Raw genomic sequence first — 19,925 nt, forward strand, 5'->3', positions numbered from 1 at the left:
TCATAAACCCTTGTAGCAGTTGAAAATCCATTATAGGTGTATATAATTGGGACATGATGTGTCTTGTCACTTGGGATTGGCATTGGTTGTTTCTTTCACCCTACTTCTTCACCATGTGCTCCATCCTGCCCTAGGATCTCATATCAGGGCCAGGCTACATCCAATACCTTCCCCCTGATAACAAAGGACTCCTTGTCCTTTCTCTTGTTCCTGCAGGCCTTCTCCAGGTTGAAGTTTCCCCGAGATGAAGATCTAGGATCAGCTTCTCCTACCCAATCCTAACCTTAAAATTAACCCTTTACACTCATGGGAATTAACCTATAGGGCAAAATTGAAATGTTTCTTACAAAATAAATATGGAATGCATAACCAAGCTAGCATTTAAAAGGGAACAGTTTGGAAGTTATGAGGAAATGATTACACTAAAAGGTGAGGACTCAACACTTAACTGACACAAGACTGAATCCAAACATGAACACTGTTGATTTTATGTTCATTTGACAATTACTGCACTTTTCTCTGCATTTGTTGATAATAAAATCGGAGATACTCTGGATACATTCAGTAACATGATAAGATTATTCTTGGAAAATGGGGGGTCGGTGCAGCATGAGACCAAAAAATGACACAGGTTTGAGTGAGAGGTCTAACTGGTGTTTCAAAGTGGCCATACACCTCTCCAAAGTGTGCACAGTTCCCAAATCATTTAAATGCACTTTTATGACTCAAGAGAAGAGACCTGAACTTTAAGGTGCTTTTTTGAGCTGTCCTAGCTGGGCCGTTGCGGAACTAGAAAAAGCACACTTGTAGTTGTTTGGAACACGAGATCTGCATCCAAGCCTTCACACAATTACTGTTGTGATTTACGCAATCCAAAAACGGTCCATAATAAAATCGGAATCTGGGTCAGGTGGGCATAATTGAAAAGACTGTTCTATTGCCAACATGCCTAGCTAACTTAAAAAATGCAATCTTACAGTGTCAGGCTTTCACAAGGCAATTCAGAGAAGATCTTAATTTTCTGCGTATAGAATGGAGTCATGAATGCATTCAGATATGCATTCAGATATGTGGTCCGTGACAAATTGTCTTCAAAACACAACAAACAGGCTCATTCTGTTCAGGACAACCAACGGCAGAACACCATGTCATCTTGTAACTGTACATCAAACATAGTGATCATAAACATTGACACTGTGCATTTGGACTCACGGGTGTTTGACATCGAAGCGGCATTTTTTTTAAATCCTCAACGTCTCATCTTTCAAAATAATTGAGTCCTCATAATTTAAAGCCTTTTCCTTACTCAGACAACAAAACATTTGCAAAAGTTGCCCAATTAGCAGAGTGATGGGGCAACTTCTTGTTGCGCCGTGCTGAAGTTCAGAACGGCTAAACCTATACAGAGCTGTTAAGCGGAGACCCTGAGCTCTGACGGCACGTTACTGTAAAACCACTGCGTTACAATTTAAGAGCTTATCAGTGTCCAAATCTGCCATTTTCAACCCATACGCTGCATTTGGAAAGTATTCAGACCCCTTGACTTTTTCCACATTTTGTTATGTTACAGCCTGATTCTAAAATGGATTAAATAAAACATTCCTCAGCAATCTACACTATTACCCCATAATGCCAAAGCGAAAACAGGTTTTAGGACATTCTTGTAATAAAAATAACAAAAACAGACATACTTTTATTTACATAAGTATTCAGACCTTTTGCTATGAGACTCAAAATTGAGTTCAGGTGTATCCTGTTTCCACTGATCATTCTTGAGATGTTTCTACAACTGGATTGGAGTCCACCTGCGGGAAATTCCATTGATTGGACATGATTTGGAAAGGCACACACCTGTCTATAAAAGGTCCCACAATTGACAGTGCATGTCAGAGCAAAAACAAAGCCATGAGGTTGAAGGAATTGTCCGTAGCGTTCCGAGACAGGATTGTATCGAAGCACAGGTCTGGAGAAGGGTACCAAAATGTTGAAGGTCCACAAGAGCACAGTGGCCTCCATCATTCTTAAAAAGACGACATTTGGAACCACCAAGTCTCTTCCTAAAGCTAACCGCCCGACCAAACTGAGCAGTCAGGGAAGAAGGGCATTGGTCATGGAGGTGGCCAAGAACCCGATGGTCACTCTGAATGAGCTCCAGAGTTCCTCTGTGGAGATTGGAGAACTTACCAGAAGGACAACCATCTCTGCAGCACTCCACCAATCAGGCCTTTATGGTGGAGTTTGCAAAAGGCACCTAAAGGACTCTGACCATGAGACACAAGATTCTCTGGTCTGGTGAAACCAAGATTTAAATCTTTGGCCTGAGTGCCAAGTGTCACGTCTGGGGAAACCTGGCACAATCTCTAGGGTGAAGCATGGTGGTGGCAACATTATGCTGAGGGGATGTTTTTCAGAGGGACTGGGAGATTAGTCAGGATCAAGGGAAAGATTAACGAAGCAAAGTACAGAGAGATCCTTGATGAAAACCTGCTCGAGAGTGCTCAGGACCTCGGAAAGTGAACCTTCGCCCCAGTCTAACAGGGCAAAGACCCGAAGCTCACAGCCAAGACAATGTAGGAGTGGCTTCAGGAAAAGTCCTTGAGTGGCCCAGCCAGAGCTCAGACTTGAACCCGATTGAACATCTCTGGAGAGACCTGAAAATAGCTGTGCAGCAACGCTCCCCATCCAACCTAACAGAGCTTGAGGGGATCTGCAGAGAATTATGGGAGAAACTCCCCAAATACAGGTGTGCCATGCTTGTAGCGTCATACCCAAGAAGACTCGAGGCTGTAATCATTGCCAAAGTACTGAGTAAAGGGTCTGAATATTTATGAAAATGGGATATTTCAGTTTTTTTTGTGTGATAAATTTGCAAACATTTCTAAAAACCTGTTTTTGCTTTGTCATTATGGGTTATTGTGTGTACATTGATGAGGAAAAACAACAAATGAAACCATTTTAGGATAAGGCTGTAACCTAACAAAATGTGGAAAAAGTGAAGGGGTCTGAATACTTTCTGGATGCATTGTATACGGGTACGAGTGTAAAGAGCTACAGGGAAAAATACAAAACCCAAGATCAGTTTCTAGAAGCATCTTCACCCGGAGCTAGCAAACAACGTATCGTCTTTTCCTTATTAAACACTTCAATCTAGAATTTTACTTCCATGCAAATTCAGCTTGGTTTTATACAATGCATTGTGGAGAGAAACAAACCTTTAGTCCTTCTACCAATCAGTCAGTCAGTATCCGAGCACTTTATTCCACGTTTCTTCATTTTGATCGTAAAAATACAAAAGTAGAAAGTCATCCTAATTAATTAATAGCTTTTGTCGGTGAATAAAAATTATTAGAGAAAAACAACAGTCCACTCCTGTGCGTTAGCTCACGGACTGGACCAGTAGAGATGGGTTGAAGTCAGTCAGTCTCTCTCTCCGGCTTGTCGGCGCCCTCGTTTTCTCCCTCCCTTATTGTCCTTCCTTACAAAAATATGAAACAACTAAATAAAAACGTAGTCTTTAACAGTATAATAAACATGATCGCTCAACAGCCAATAATGAGACTCAGCACTATTGAGTGGAGTCGACAGGTCTTGAATGAGGACAAAGCATTTGCCATAACATTGAATCAAATCTTATACAATAAAGTAATACTAATATTAAAGTATTATTTTTAGGCCTACCTATGCCTATAGCCTATAGTCACAAAAGCACCACAGTGTGCAAATAACAAGCGAACCTTAAACAGCACCATGGACAGCACCACTCTGCACATTGCAGACAAGAAAAACATCAAAACAATCTACTCACACTCTCTGCCTCTCCTTGTTGGGTCTAATAAAGCTGGAGATGACATTTCTCTGCGGAATGGAATCTCCTCAGCACATATTCCTTCCACTCATTCCTGCATTTCCTTGTGAGGTCATTCTCCACGGAAAGTTGTACAAGGTGGGCTCTGCGAGGGTGAAGCATGCTCCTTCGGGATCACTGAAAACATTTTTCAATGTAGAAAAATAGTTCTCACACATGGCAGTGGAGGTTCCAAACTTTAAAGCAGACTTCATCGCTACCATGACACTTAGAAATGCCTCCATGGTCTTGTGGAAGGTGGTCAGAAGAGTTTTGTGTCCATTTCCAATCCTCTGCAGGCGAGGACCCATTTACTCGTGTGTGGAGGAACTGTTGGGCTACCATGAGAGCGATCAAACTGAAGCTGGGCTTTGATATGGCAACCTCACTGCCTCGACTTCCACATCTGCGGGAAAAGCTTGTGTGTTTTCAATCTGTGCCAGCAACTTGGATATATCCTTGGGGGATTTGAAGATGACTTGTACAGTGGCCAGGTCTAGCAGTGGTCGAGCAGGCGTTTCAGTGTCTCCCCCTCGTAATGAACTCTAATGGTGGGCTTTCTTACAAATTTGTAAAGAAGATTACAAATGTTGAAAGAAATCTCAGATGGATCCTCGGAGGAAATGGCCCACCACCAGATGAAGCTGGTGGTAGAAGTTTCTACACTCACCCGACAAATTAAAGCTTGACTTCTTGTTAATCCAGCCATGGTGTCAGATTTCAAAAAGGCTTTACAGCGAAAGCAAACCATGCGATTATCTGAGTACAGCTGGGGCGGCAGGGTAGCCTAGTGGTTCCCCGACATCACCGAGGCTCCGTTGTAGACTTTACTCAGGATTTTGCCTGTTCTCAGTCCAGCCTTGGTCTGTTCTGTGATCACAGTTTCTGTGAGAGTTTTGGCATCACCTGCATCTGCAGTGGCTATGGTCAGAATGCGCTCTTTTATTTCATAGTTTCCATCAACAAACAGAAGTACGATTGAAATGTTTTCGCAGCCGTGGAGTCTCTTGTTCGGTCCACTTTATAGAAGAAAACGAGTCCCCTATTACTTCCCCGACAATATGCTCGGTCACTAAGTTGCTCATTTGTTTTATTCAGTCGTTCTGGACGTCGTGGCTCATGTAGGTTGCGTTGTGCGGAATGGTTGGTGCCATCTTGGCCACTTCTGGGTCATTTTGGGGGGTGACAACACCCCACTGCCTTTCTCTGTCATGCGTCATGATCTCTTCTTAGAGGGAGTTTATTAACGGATAAAAATGCAATAATGTCAACAACAGAGCCAAGGTAATATCTACAACGATCAAGCTGATCCATGTTAGCGCAGGAAGTATCCACACTGGTTGTCTCTTGGTGCATTTCCCTCTCCCTCTACATAGCCCTTACATGTTAAGTGTTACTTCGAGGTGGCAGGTTTGTTCTTTTTCTGTCTCTAATGCGTGCTTCCAATAGAACCCTTTAATGGTAAAGGTGGAGTCTGATGACACAGTCGTGCTGGACTGAAATTTGTGGCGGGGGAAACAAAAGACTAAGTCAGTGTAACACTCGTCTTCCTCCTCTTCTGAGGAGGAGTAGCAAGGATCGGAGGACCAATGCGCAGCGTGGTACATGTTCATGATGAATTTATTAAACACAGAACACTAAAACAAAAATAACAAAGAGGACTGTTTTGTTTCGTGTCATTCGGTCTGGTGACATACACAAAGACAGAAAACAATCACCCACGAAACACAGGTGGGAAAAGGCTACCTAAGTATGAATCTCAATCAGAGACAACTAACGACACCGGCCTCTGATTGAGAACCATACCAGGCCAAACGCAAAACACAACATAGAAAAACAAACATAGACAACCCACCCAAATCACACCCTGACCATACTAAAACAAAGACATAACAAAAGAACTAAGGTCAGAACGTGACAGTCAGCTTGTACTGAATATTCTAGCCAATCTCGATTATGGTACCATGTATTAGCAAAAGACTGCTTCTTCCCTGAATAGAACTTACTGGAAACACATCTAATATCACCCGATTGGGCTTCTCAACCCCAAGGTCATTTGGGGCTGCTTCTCTGGATGTGGGTGGCTCTGGCTTGTGTGCTTTAGCATGGCTATCAACTGCTGCTGAGCTGGGTGGGGGCAAGGAGGCAGGTGGCGGGACTGGGAGGGGGGCTCCGCTAGCTTCACCATTGACAGAGACTAGGCTAGCCCAACTCTGTGGCCACATTGCCATGATCGCCATCAATTGTAGCAGTGATTTCAACGACTGGAGTCTCAGCGCCACTTGTTGCGGCAGATGATGCATTATTTTTCAACCAATTTCTAGTATCCATTTTGAAGGTAGCCAGACCTACTGATCACTGAGGCACACTGTTGTGTTTAACTAACGCTCCACCCTCTACTAACTCGAAATGTAAAACAATAAATACATACGCTCATCTAAGTGGGCCAACACCTATTGACGTACCGCCATCTTATTAAATTGAGTGTTGAAATCAAAATGGCTACCTACTCTAATTAAGGGATGATGAATAACCTGGATACTGTACATACTTATTACTTGGAAATCCACTAAAATGTATTTTGTCTAACTTAATGGTTGAATATACAGAAGATTAAAAGTATAAATGAAAATGGGGAACATTTACCCAAAGAGAAAACATAGGCATCATCCTTCAGGATTAAAATAAATCATCCGCAGAAGCCAGTAAGGAAGGCAGTGTATTGGAAACGTGTTGAAAGTCTAGGGCTGTGTCTCAAATTGCACCCTATTCCCTACATAGGGCTCTTATCAAAAATAGTGCACTTTGGGCCCTGCACTACAAAGGGGATAGGGTGCCATTTGGGACCAAGAATGGATGGATGTCAGTATAAACAAGACCTGGGAATACTCCATTTGGATGGCGGCTAAAATTAGCACTATAATTGGTCCATTTCAGAGAAAATTGTGCTCTGATTCATGGTGTCCATTGATACATGTCTGTGTGTGTGTGTGTGTTCATCTTCAAATCCCTCTGCCTTCGCCTCACCATTGCAGCTAATGCACAGTTAGAATTTATGGTTTCATGACTATGCTAAAATTGCACACAAAAAATAACCAGTGCATTCACTTTTAAGGGCAAACACTGTTGTAAATGACAATCAAATGTGGTATTTTATTAGGATCCCCATTAGCTGTTGCAAAAGCAGCAGCTACTCTTCCTGGGGTCCACACAAAACATGAAACATAATACAGAATGACATAATACAGAACATCATTAGACATGAACAGCTCAAGGACAGAACTACATACATATCAATGCACACACACAAACTATCTGGGTCAAATAGGAGAGAGGCGTTGTGCCACGAGGTGTTGCTTTATCTGTTTTTTGAATCCAGGTTTGCTTTTTATTTGATCAATATGAGATGGAACGTAGTTCCATGCAATAAGGGCCCTATTTAATACTGTACGTTTTCTTGAATTTGTTCTGGATTTGGGAACTATGAAAAGACCCCTGGTGGCATAAATGCTGGGATAAATGTGTGTCAGAACTGTGTGTAAGTTGACTATGCAAACAATTTGGGATTTTCAACACATTAATGTTTCTTTTAAAAGAAGAATTGATGCAATCAGTCTCTGAACTCTCAGCCAAGAGAGACCGGCTTGCATTGTATTTATATCAGCCCTCTGATTACAATGAAGAGCAAGACGTGCCGCTCTGTTCTGGGCCAGCTGCAGTTGAACTAGGTCTTTCCTTGCCGCCACTGGACCACACAACTGGACAATAATCAAGATTAGACTAAACTAGAGCCTGCAGAACGTGCTTTTTGGAGTGCAGTGTCAAAAAAGCAGAGCATCTCTTTATTACAGACAGACCTTTCCCCATCTTTACAACCATTGAATCTATATGTTTTGACCATGGCAGTTTACAATCGAAGGTAACACCAAGTAATTTAGTCTCCTCAACTTGTTCAACAGCCACACAATTCATTACCAGATTTAGCTGAGGTCTAGCACCAACCTCTTGAAGCTAGGGGCACTATTTTACGTTCCCAAAGTAAACGGCCTATTTCTCAGGACCAGATGCTAGAATATGCATATAATTGACAGCTTAGGATAGAAAACACTAAAGTTTCCAAAACTGTAAAAATATTGTCTGTGAGTATAACAGAACTGATATTGCAGGTGAAACCCTGAAGAACATCCAACCAGGAAGTGCCCTTCTGCTCCTTTGCATGCCTATCCTCCATTTAAAGGGATATCAACCAGATTCCTTTTTCTACGTCTTCCCTGAGGTGTCTACAGCCGTTAGACGTAGTTTCACGCCTTTGTTGAAAAATGAGCGTAAACGAGCACATTGCGTAAGTGGCCAGCTGATGGCTCTCAGAGTGATTCTTGCGTAAAATAGAGAGGTAGCCAATTTTCCTCCCCGTCCTACTGAAAAGCCAACTGTCCCGGTTGATATATTATCGAATAGATATTTGAAAAACACCTTGAGGATTGATTATAAAAAACGTTTGCCATGTTTCTGTCGATATTATGGATATAATTTTGAATTCTTTTCGGCGTTGTTGTGACCGCTATTTCCGGTGGATTTCTGAAAATAACTTGACAAACAGAGGTATTTTGGGTATAAAAATAATCTTTATGGAACAAAGGGAACCTTTGCTGTCTAACTGGGAGTCTCGTCAATGAAAACATCCGAAGATCAAAGGTAAATGGTTAATTTGATTGCTTTTTTGATTTTCGTGACCACGCTTCCTGCTGCTAGCTGGACATAATGCTATGCTAGGCTATTGATAAACTTACAAACGCTTGTCTTGCTATCGCTGTAAAGCATCATTTCAAAATCTGAGACGACAGGGTGATTAACAAAAGATAAAGCTGTGTTTCGCTATATTTCACTTGTGAATTCATGAATATGAATATTTTCTAGTAAGATTATTTGACCGTTGCGCTATGCAAATTAGTGTAGTTGCTGACAATTCTCCCGGATCCGGGATGGGTAGTTCCAAGATTAAGGATTTGTACCAAATACAATGCTCTTAGTTTTAGAGGTGTTCAGGACCAGTTTATTACTGGCCACCCATTCCAAAACAGGCTGGAACTCTATGTTAAGGGTTTCAGTGACTTAATTAGCTGTGGTTGCTGATGCGTATATCGTTGAATCATGCTTTGCGTGTCCACATATTCAATCAATCCTTATCCCAGTCTGATGTTCCCACATGCTTCAAGAGGACCACCATTGTTCCTGTTCCCAAGAAAGCTAAGGTAACTGAGCTAAACGACTATCGCCCCGTAGCACTCACTTCCGTCATCATGAAGTGCTTTGAGAGACTAGTCAAGGACCATATCACCTCCACCCTACCTGACACCCTAGACCCACTCCAATTTGCTTAGCGCCCAAATAGGTCCACAGATGATGCAATCACACTGCACACTGCCCTAACCCATCTGGACAAGAATAATACTTATGTAAGAATGCTGTTCGTTCACTACAACTCAGCATTTAACACCATAGTAAACTCCAAACTCGTCATTAAGCTCGAGACCCTGGGTCTCGACCCCGTCCTGTGCAACTGGGTCCTGGACTTCCTGACGGGCCGCACCCAACTGGGGCCCCACAAGGTGGCGTTCTCTGCCCTCTCCTGTACTCCCTGTTCACCCATGATTGAGTGGCCATGCACGCCTCCAACTCAATCATCAAGTTTGCATTACCAACAACGACGAGACTGCCTACAGGGAGGAGGTGAGGGCCCTCGGAGTGTGGTGTCAGGAAAATAACCTCACACTCAACGGAGGGAGCACCCCCTATCCACATCGACGGGACAGTAGTGGAGAAGGTGGAAAGTTTTAAGTTCCGCACAGACAAACTGAAATGGTCCACCCACAGAGACAGTGTGGTGAAGGCACAACAGCGCCTCTTTAACCTCAGGAGGCTGAAGAAATTCGGCTTGTCACCAAAAATACTCACAAACTTTTACAGATGCACAATCAAGAGCATCCTGCCGGACTGTATCACCGCCTGGTACGGCAACTGCTCCGCCCACAATCATAAGGCTCTCCAGAGGGTAGGGAGGTCTGCACAACGCATCACCGGGGGCAAACTACCTGCCCTCCAGGACACCTACACTACCCGTTGTCACAGAAGGCTAAAAAGATCATTAAGGACAACAACCACCCGAGCCACTGCCTGTTCACCCCGCTATCATCCAGAAGGCGAGGCCAGTACAGGTGCATCAAAGCTGGGACAGCGAGACTGAAAAACAGCTTCTATCTCAAGGCCATCAGACTGTTAAACAGCCATCACTAACATTGAGTGGCTGCTGCCAACACTGAGTCAATCTCTAGCCACTTTTATAATAAAAAATTAGATGTAATAAATGTATCAATAGTTACTTTAAACTATGCCACTTTATATCATGTTTACATAAAATACATTACTCATCTCATATGTATATACTGTACTCTATACCATCTACTGCATCTTGCCTATGCCGTTCGGCCATCGCTCATCCATATATATTTGTATTCTTATTCATTCCTTTACACTTGTGTGTATAAGGTGGTTGTTGTGAAATTGTTAAATTACTTGTTATATATTACTACATGGTCAGAACTAGAAGCACAAGCATTTCGCTGTATGTGACAAATCAAATTTGATTTGATGAAGATGCATTACTGGGCTGAACACGCTAACAACAAGTGGCTATTTGGACATAAATGATGGACTTTATGGAACAAATCACTCATTTATTGTTCGAACTGGGATTCCTGTGAGTGCCTTCTGATTAAGATCATCAAAAGGTATGTGAATATTTAATATTTAAATGGTGGATATTTCTCTGGCTGGAATGGGCTCAGCTCCGTTCTCAGATTATGCTTTTTCCGTAAAGTTTTTTTAAAAATCTGACACCGCGGTTGCATTAAGGAGAAGTCTATCTTTTATCATTGTTTATTATGAGTATTTCTGCAAAAATCACCAGATGTTTTCGAATCAAAATATTACTGCACGTAACGCGCCAATGTAAACTGAGATTTGTGGATATAAATATGCACATTATCGAACAAAACATACATGTATTGTGTAACATGATGTCCTATGAGTGTCATCTGATGAAGATCATCAAAGGTTAGTGATTAATTTTATCTATATTTCTGCTTTTTGTGACTCCTATCTTTGTCTGGAAAAATGGCTGTGTTTTTTTGACTTGGCTTTGACCTAACGATCATATGTTGTGCATTCGCTGTAAAGCATTTTTTAAATTTAACACAATGGGTAGATTAACAAGATGTTTATCTTTAATTTGCTGTATTGGACTTGTTAATATGTGAAAGTTACATATTTCTAAAAAACATTTTTGAATTTCGCCTTTTCAGAGGAATGTTGTCGAGGGGTTCTGCTAGCGGAACGCCTGCACAAGAAAGGTTACGTTTTTTCAACAACAAATTATGGTCAATAATATCAAAGGCTGCACTGAAATCTAACAGTACAGCTCCCACAATCTTCTTATTATCAATTTCTTTCAACCATTCATCAGTAATTTGTGTCAGTGCAGTACATAAGCATAAGCATGCTGAAAGTCTGTTGTTAATTTGTTTATAGAGAAATAGCTTGGTCAAATACAATTTTTTCAACAGTTTGCTAAGAGCTGGCAGCAAGCTGATAGGTCTGATGTTAGAACCAGTAAAGGCCACTTTACATTTACATTTACATTTAAGTCATTTGGCAGACGCTCTTATCCAGAGCGACTTACAAATTGGTGAATTCACCTTATGACATCCAGTGGAACAGCCACTTTACAATAGTGCAATAGTCCACTTTACCACTCTTGGGTAGTGGAATGACTTTGGCTTCCCTCCAGGCCGGAGGACAAATACTTTCCTCTAGGCTCAGATTAAAAATATGACAGATAGGAGTGCCTATAGAGTCAGCCACCATCCTCAGTAGCTTTCCATCTAAATTGTCAATGTCAGGAGGTTTGTCATTATTGATCGTTAACAATCGTTATTTCCACTTCTCCCATGCTAACTTTACAAAATTCAAACTTGCACTGCTTTTCTTTCATTATTCTTTTTTTTTATACATGAATATAATTGTTCACAATTTGTCGTGGGCATTTCCTGCCTAAGTTTTTCCACTTTGCCAGTGAAATAATCCCCAAAAATAATTGCCGACATCAAATGGTTTTGTGATGAATAAGCCATCTGATTCGATGAAAGTTGAATTAGTCTTTCTGCCCATAATTTCACTTAAAGTACTCCAAAGTATTTTTTCCATCATTCTTTATATCATTCATCTTGGCTTCATATTAAAGTTTCTTCTGCTTTTTGTTGAGTTTAGTCACATAATTTCTCAATTTGCAGTAAGTAAGCCAGTCAAATGTACAGCCAGACTTATTAGCCACTCCATTCGCCTCATCTCCTTCATACAGTTTTTCAATTCCTCATCAATCCATGGAGCCTTCACAGTTCTAACAGTCAGTTTCTTCTCAGGTGCATGTTTATGAATAATTGGAAGAAGCAATATCATAAATTAATCAAGTGCAGCGTCTGGATACTCCTCATTAACCTCTCTTGGGTAGGGGGCAGTATTTTGATGTCTGGATGTAAAGCGTGCCCAAAGTAAACTGCCTGTTACTCAGGCCCAGATATGAAAGGATATGCATATAATTGATTTGGGTATAAAACTCTAAAGTTTCTAAAATTGTTAAAACTATGTCTGTGAGTATAATAGAACTGATATGGCAGGCAAAACCCAGAGGACAAACATCCCAGAATTTTTTGGGGGCCTATCACTATTTTCAATGGCTATCACTTTTGTTATAAGGCCAAATTCTCCCAGATTGCAATTCCTAGGGCTTCCACTAGATGTCAGTCTTTAGAAAGAGGTTCAGGCTGGTTTTTGGAAAAAATTACCCAGAAATTGTAGTTTTTCTAGGTGGCTCACATTTTGGCTGTAGTGTTTCCAAGCGCGTGGAAGAGAGCACGTACTTTGGTATTTTTCTCCGGTAAAGACAACAATTCTCTGTCTTAAATTTGATTGTTTATTTACCTAAATGTTTGATTATAAACGTTGTTTGACTTATTTGGAAAAGTTTATTAGTAACGTTTGGGATTCAATTTGTATGCATTTTGATGGAGGGAAACTGGGTGGATTATTGACTGAAGCTCGCCAGCTGAACTGAGTTTTGTATGGATATAAAGAAGGACATTATCGAACAAAAGGACCATTTGTGATGTAACTGGTACCTTTTGGAATGCCAACAGAAGAAGATCAAAGGTAAGGCATTTTTTATATTGCTATTTCTGACTTTTGTGTCGCACCTGCCTGGTTGAAATGTTTTTCATGTGTTTGTATGCAGGGAGCTGTCCTCAGATAATCGCCGTAAAGCCTTTTTGAAATCTGACACAGCGGCTGGATTAGCAAGAAGTAAAGCTTTATTTTGATGTATAACACTTCTGATTTCATGAAAGTTAAATATTTATAATACTGTAGTTTGAATTTCTCACTCTGCAATTTCACTGGATGTTGGCCAGGTGGGACGCTGCCATCCCACCTGCCCATAAGAAGATAATCACATCAGACCAACAAATATTTTTAACATCATCCACATAAGAGTCACAGCAAAATATTTTGCATGATATCTTATACACTATTTAAGGCCCAGCTGTTGAAACTTTGGCTTTCCTGTATAGAGCCACTATATTGTGATCACTGCATCCAATGGGTACAGATACAGCTTTAGAACAGTATCAATACATGTGGATGATCTTGTTCCTGTAGTGTTTGTAAACAACCTGGTAGGTTGACTTGATACTCCCCATCCCGGATCCGGGATCGTGAATAAAGCCTCAAGCTCATTAGCATAACGCAACGTTAACGATTTCTGAAAATCGCAAATGAAATGAAAATAATATGCCTGCTCTCAAGCTTAGCCTTTTCTTAACAACACTGTCATCTCAGATTTTCAAAATATGCTTTTGAACCATAGCAAATCAATCATTTGTGTAAGAGTATTGCAAGCTAGCTTAGCATTTTGCGTAGCATTTAGCACGCAACATTTTCACAAAAACCAGATAACCAAATAAATAAAAACATTTACCTTTGAAGAGCTTCGGATGTTTTCAATGAGGAGACTCTCAGTTACATAGCAAATGTTCAGTTTTTCCTGAAAGAATCTTTGTGTAGGAGAAATCGCTCCGTTTTGTACATCACATTTGGCTACCGAAACGAACCGAAAATTCAGTCACCAAAACGTCAAACTTTTTCCGAATTAACTCCATAATATCGACCGAAACATGGCAAACGTTGTTTGGAATCAATCCTCAAGGTGTTTTTTCACATATCTCTTCATTGATATGCAGTTCGTGGAAGCCTGCTTTCCCCTCAGAATCGCATGGAAAAATACCAACAGCTGAAAATGACGCACCAATTTCGACGGAGGACACCGGGCGGACACCTGGAAAATGTAGTCTCTTATGGTCAATCTTCCAATGATATGCCTACAAATACGTCACAATGCTGCAGACACCTTGGGGAAACGATAGATAGGGCAGGCTCATTCCTCTCGCATTCACAGCCATATAAGGAGACAATGGAAAACAGAGCCTCAAAAATCCTGCTCATTTCCTGGTTGCCGTTTCATCTTGGTTTTGCCTGTAGCTCCCGTTCTAGGGCACCCACAGACAATATCTTTGCAGTTCTGGAAAATTCAGAGTGTTTTCCTTCCAAAGCTATCAATTATATGCATAGTCAAGCATCTTTTTGTGACAAAATATCTTGTTTAAAACGGGAACGTTTTTCATCCAAAAATGAAATTGCGCCCCCAGAGTTTCAAGAGGTTAATAACCTGAACCAGATAACAGGCACTGGTTACAGTAAGAAGCTTCCTCTTGAGCAGACAGCTTGATGAAAACCAGTCAATATTCAGGTCCCCAAGAAAGTAGACCTCTCTGTTTACATCACATACATTATCAAGCATTTCACACACATTATTTAGATACTGGCTGTTAGCACTTGGTGGCCTATAGCTAAGCAAAGAAAAGGCTTTAGATGTGCCAAGTGAACCTGCAACACTTGAATAACACTTGACATAAGATCTTCTCTAAGCATTACAGGGATATGGCTCCTCCCCCATCAGCATTTCTGTCTCTTCTATAAATGTTATATATATATATATATATATATATATATAGCTACTGATGTATCAACAAATTAATTATCTAAGTGAGTCTAATATGGCTAATATATGAATGTTATTTGATGTAAGCAAAGTTATTGATTTCATTAACCTTATTTCTTAGGCTACATATACGGTTGAAGTCTTAAGTTTACATACACTTAGGTTGGAGTCATTAAAACTCATTTTTCAACCACTCCACAAATTTCTTGTGAACAAACTATAGTTTTGGCAAGTCGGTTAGGACATGTACTTTGTGCATGATGCAAGAAATATTTCCAACAATTGTTTACAGACAGATTATTTCACTTGTAATTCATTGTATCACAATTCCAGTGGGTCAGAGGTTTACATACATTAAGTTGACTGCCTTTAAACAGCTTGGAAAATTCCAGAAAATTATGCCATGGCTTTAGAGGCTTCTGATAGGCTAATTGACATAATTTGGGTCAATTGGAGGTGTACCTGTGGCTGTATTTCAAAGCCGACCTTCAAACTCAGTTCCTCTTTGCTTGACATCATGGGAAAATCAGAAGAAATTAGCCAAGACCACAGAAAAGAAAAAAAATTGTAGACCTCCACAAGTCTGCTTCATCCAGCAATTTCCAAATGCCATAAGGTACCATGTTCATCTGTACAAACAATAGTATGCAATATAAACACCATGGGACCACGCAGTCGTCATACCGCTCAGGAAGGAGAAGCATTCTGTCTCCAAGAGATGAACGCACTTTGGTGCGAAAAGTGCAAATCAATCCCAGAACAACAGTAAAGGACCTTGTGATTAATAATTTTGCACGCCCAATTTTTCAGTTTTTGATTTGTTAAAAAAGTTTGAAATATCCAATAAATGTTGTTTCACTTCATGATTGTGTCCCACTTGTTGTTGATTCTTCACAAAAAATACAGTTTTATATCTTTATGTTTGAAGCCTGAAATGTGGCAAAAGGTCGCAAAGTTCAAGGGGGCCGAATACTTTCGCAAGGAACTGTATATACATTCAGCAGTCCATTAATAAATTGGTGTGTGTGTGTGTGTGCTGCGGGTTTGAGGCTACGAACCCATAGGCTTGGCTCTCTCATCCCTTCCAGGCTTCTGGGAGGGAGGGTGGAAAATGAGCCTGTCGGAGCGGATGTACGCCCTCATGCAGCTATCATGGCTGGGATCAGTTCTTTCCTCTTCTGGCACACAGCTTCAGGATAGTCCTCGTTGAGGAAGATATACATTCCTCTCAAGTCCTTGGCTCTTTCCAGAACAGCTACCTTGTCCTTGATCCTCAGGAACTTGACCACTATCGGCCTGGGCCTATCACCTAGACCGGTGGTGAATTTTCCAGTCCAGTGGGCACGCTCTACCTCAATCTTCCTGTGGACCATCTTCAATTTCTCAGAGATCATTTTCCTCACTTCGTACTCAGACTGCATCCAGGTCTCATGTGGAGATTCTGCAATTCTGTCCACAACCATGTTGTTTCGCCTTGATTGTCCCTCTGATTTATCTGTCATTGTTATCAAGGATTCACACACAGAACTGATGTCCTCTCTCCATGACTTACAGATTGCTGTCATCTTTCCGTTCTCCTGTTTCAACTCATCGAGCTGACCCTGGGAGAACTGCAAATTGTTCTTCATGTCCTGGACCTCTCTGCTCAGGTCATAGAATCCACCAGTATTTGGACAAAACACTTGAAACTATTTTCTTGTTGTTGTAACAACTGCTTATAGGTCTCTTTTTGTTTCTTTAAAAGATCCTTCACATGTGATAGAGAGACACCACTGACACTGTCCTCAACGGTACTCCCGCTGGCTTTGGTCTTTGTCATGGTAGCTAGCAATGTATGTTAGGCTGTTACCCTTTGCAGTTCCAGACAGGGCAGGTCACGGGGAAAATTGAAAACAGCAGGGATCAAGACGGCCACAAACCCGGGACAATCCGCGGTCCCAGCCACAATGACTAACTGCATCGCAGGCTGCGTTCAAGAACACCTTGCTAACTTGGCATCCAGCTGGCTAGCATTTAGGCTAGCTGCGATGCCAAATAGCTTCTCAGACCCGTCCTTGGTCAGCAGGATCCATGGAAAGATACAAGCAGTCCCAGCAACTGGTGCCAACTGCGTCGTGGGACCCACATTAAGAAGCTAGGTAGCTACCACTCGTTCCGAGTGAAGATCCAGTGAAGGGGGCTTTACCATTCTTGGGTAGCGGAATTACTTTTGCTTCCCTCCAGGCCTGATGGCAGACACTTTCTCGTAGGCTTAGATAGTAGATATGGAAAAAAGTGGGTGTAAAACATTTGCTGGTATAAATTAATATTGGATTGTGGTGGTAACATCTAGGGTAAAGCTGATTATAGAATATGAGCAGGCCTGATGTTGACAAAAAGGTGCATTCATTCAATAAAGTTTGATTGAATACTTATGATGAACTTCAATATGCATTCAAATGGAAGGTCCGTCTTAGAATAGAATAAGAATAGCATATTGAATATCAAATGAAAAAGCACTCCGAATGTAAGTGTAGTATACTGCAAGCCAAAACCTTTCATAAATCTTACACGTCCCTTACTTAGGCTAAAAAAAAAAACGTAACACCAGAACAGTGGTGATTTCAGCACCATGGACAGCACACTCAGAGGTAGACGGTCTACGCATCTTGCCTGCCACCCCACAGATTTTAGACATGTTGCTGCAGCTTTGTCATATGGCAGACGCACCTCCAGGAAACAAATGTATGTCCAATAAAAATGTTGACCGCGTGTCATCGTGAATTTCCCCGGCAAAAGGCCCATGTGTGTCTGTCAACGCTATTGAATTTAGAGGAGGGGTATTAAACTAATGTTTCCACCTGTGCTTGAGTTCAGAAAACATTTGTTTGAGAATACCGTGGGTTTAATAACTAGGCTACCGCATACACTTGGGCCAAGCAATAGGTGTAATTAAAAAGCCGTTTTGGCTGTAATGTATATATTAACTAAGACTGTTCTGCACGTTCTTCACCTCGAGTCTGCCATTAGGAGAACAGTAGCACGAGGGGATATTATAAGAAAGACAATCCTCTTACTGCGGTCTGTGTGTGCGTGTGCGTGTGTCTGATCTACAACCAGGGATACTCTCTTTACCAGCTTCACAGGCCGTTGATTTTCATCTGTGTTCATGTCAACGTCCCATTTCATATCAAACCAAATTTGCTCTGCATGTACAATTTAAATGAGGCAGGTCAAAACAGGTTGTAAAAACAACAACTGGCTAAAACCATTCAATATTGCCCTGTAAAAATGACTAGCTTGCCTAAAGATACAAGCCATAATAAACATAGATCCCATTTTCGGTAAGACAAAAGCCTGTAAAACAATAGATTAAGATGACTTTATTGGTCAATTGCACACAAGGTCCAACCAAAATTTGACTTCCGCTTTGAACCCATCTGAAAAAGACACATATAGACATGTTTTTGGAGCAGAACTCACACTGTGCGCCCAGGGAGCTGTTGTTTTGGTAAGTGCATTGCTCAAGGGCACAATGGCAGGCAATGGCATCTAGGATTTGATAACAGCAATAACAGTTGCCTCATTTCCGAGGGATTTTTCCCATCGGACCCGGGATTCAAACTGGCAACCCAGTTGTTGGCTCGCCTCTCTAACTGCTAGGCCGCCCCTAGCCTAGGCAGTTTCCCTTTTTCAAGCTTTTGGCCAAAATTCCATTATTAGTCTACCTGGAGTCTGTAAATACAAGCAAGGCCCTAAAAATACCCGTTCTTAAATAGAAAGGATTGGCTGAGTATTATCTCTACTACTGTAAACGCAGGCATATAGGCTACGCCACAGCCTAAAAACGCATCGTTGAGCACGAGTAGGGAAGAGAACCACCGCTATATCGTTCGTGCTGCAGTGAGCAGGGCATTCCCCATCTCACCATCTCCCCTTCCCCTGACCTTGCAGAAAAACACGGTTTTGACACACAACTTGAATTAAGGTTATGTATTTAATTGGGCTATGAGCGAAATGTAAACGAAACAACACAAGCATGGCTCGAAATGGAGGAGGCTGATCTTTAACAACGAATGAAATGTTTCAGACCTCGCTATGACGTTTAGTTGACGTGATATTCGCTATAAGATTGATGTAGGCTCATTCCCATTTGACAGGCTTCAGAAAAGCAGTGTGTTGGCCTCTAACCTCAAAAAAGGCCCAACCTCCGTTCTAAGGGCCTTCCGTTCATTTAGTTCGTATATTAAAGTGGATACTGTAATGGAGCCTTCAAAGCCTCGCTGTGAAATGGCAGTAGGGGATAATATTGCATACGCGACATTACAATTGTCGCCATGCATCTAGGCTAAATGCAGAGGCTAGAACATAAATGTTGTTATAGTCAAGCAAAATATATCAGGGAAGGTATTTTAATCATGAGACATATTCACTTATCCGTGCACGATTAGCCTACGCCGACTACAATTTCTACATACATCCATCCATACACCTGCTCCTCCCAGCTACCCGAGAACAACCGTCGGACCGCTCCTCTGGGCACAAACGCGGTTTAGCACAAAGCAGGCACAGGATGTCGATTTGAAATGTGTTAAACGCTTTACCTTTTCCTGCGCCCTGCTTAGCCGTTTCTGGACGTTTTTGGCGAAAATCCCCGTCTTTATTTCGGCCATGGCTGCTGATACTGCAACGGGATGAGCGTCGCTTCAGTTTAGCACCTAGGACAGAGAAATGATGACGGACTTGGAAGGAGGGGAGGTTCAATTCTTAAAGCCACAGTACAAAAATGCACACGCTCAACCAAACGTCCCAGTTTAGTATAATGATTATTATATGTTCTGGTTTGTATATTACGATTAGTTATAATGTATTTATCATGACAATATATCAACATGATGCCTAGCTGGACCAGGATATTGTTATCCCGTTTCTGCT

The 19,925-nt window shown here is 41.4% G+C and overlaps 1 protein-coding gene across 6 annotated transcripts in view; it reads right to left on the bottom strand.

Annotated features, from left to right (window-relative positions):
* The window catches only part of amph (amphiphysin), a 122,666-nt gene extending 102,954 nt beyond the window's left edge, over positions 1–19,712 (bottom strand). For all 6 annotated transcript variants that reach the window (XM_064942891.1, XM_064942883.1, XM_064942862.1 and 3 more), the window contains exon 1: positions 19,595–19,712. In XM_064942891.1, the coding sequence (XP_064798963.1) occupies positions 19,595–19,663 (69 nt within the window). In that variant the 5' untranslated portion in view covers positions 19,664–19,712. The remainder of the gene's footprint in view (positions 1–19,594) is intronic.
* Positions 19,713–19,925: the final 213 nt, after the last annotated feature.

Source organism: Oncorhynchus masou, chromosome 3, assembly GCF_036934945.1.
Source record: "Oncorhynchus masou masou isolate Uvic2021 chromosome 3, UVic_Omas_1.1, whole genome shotgun sequence".
Lineage (NCBI taxonomy): Eukaryota > Metazoa > Chordata > Actinopteri > Salmoniformes > Salmonidae > Oncorhynchus > Oncorhynchus masou.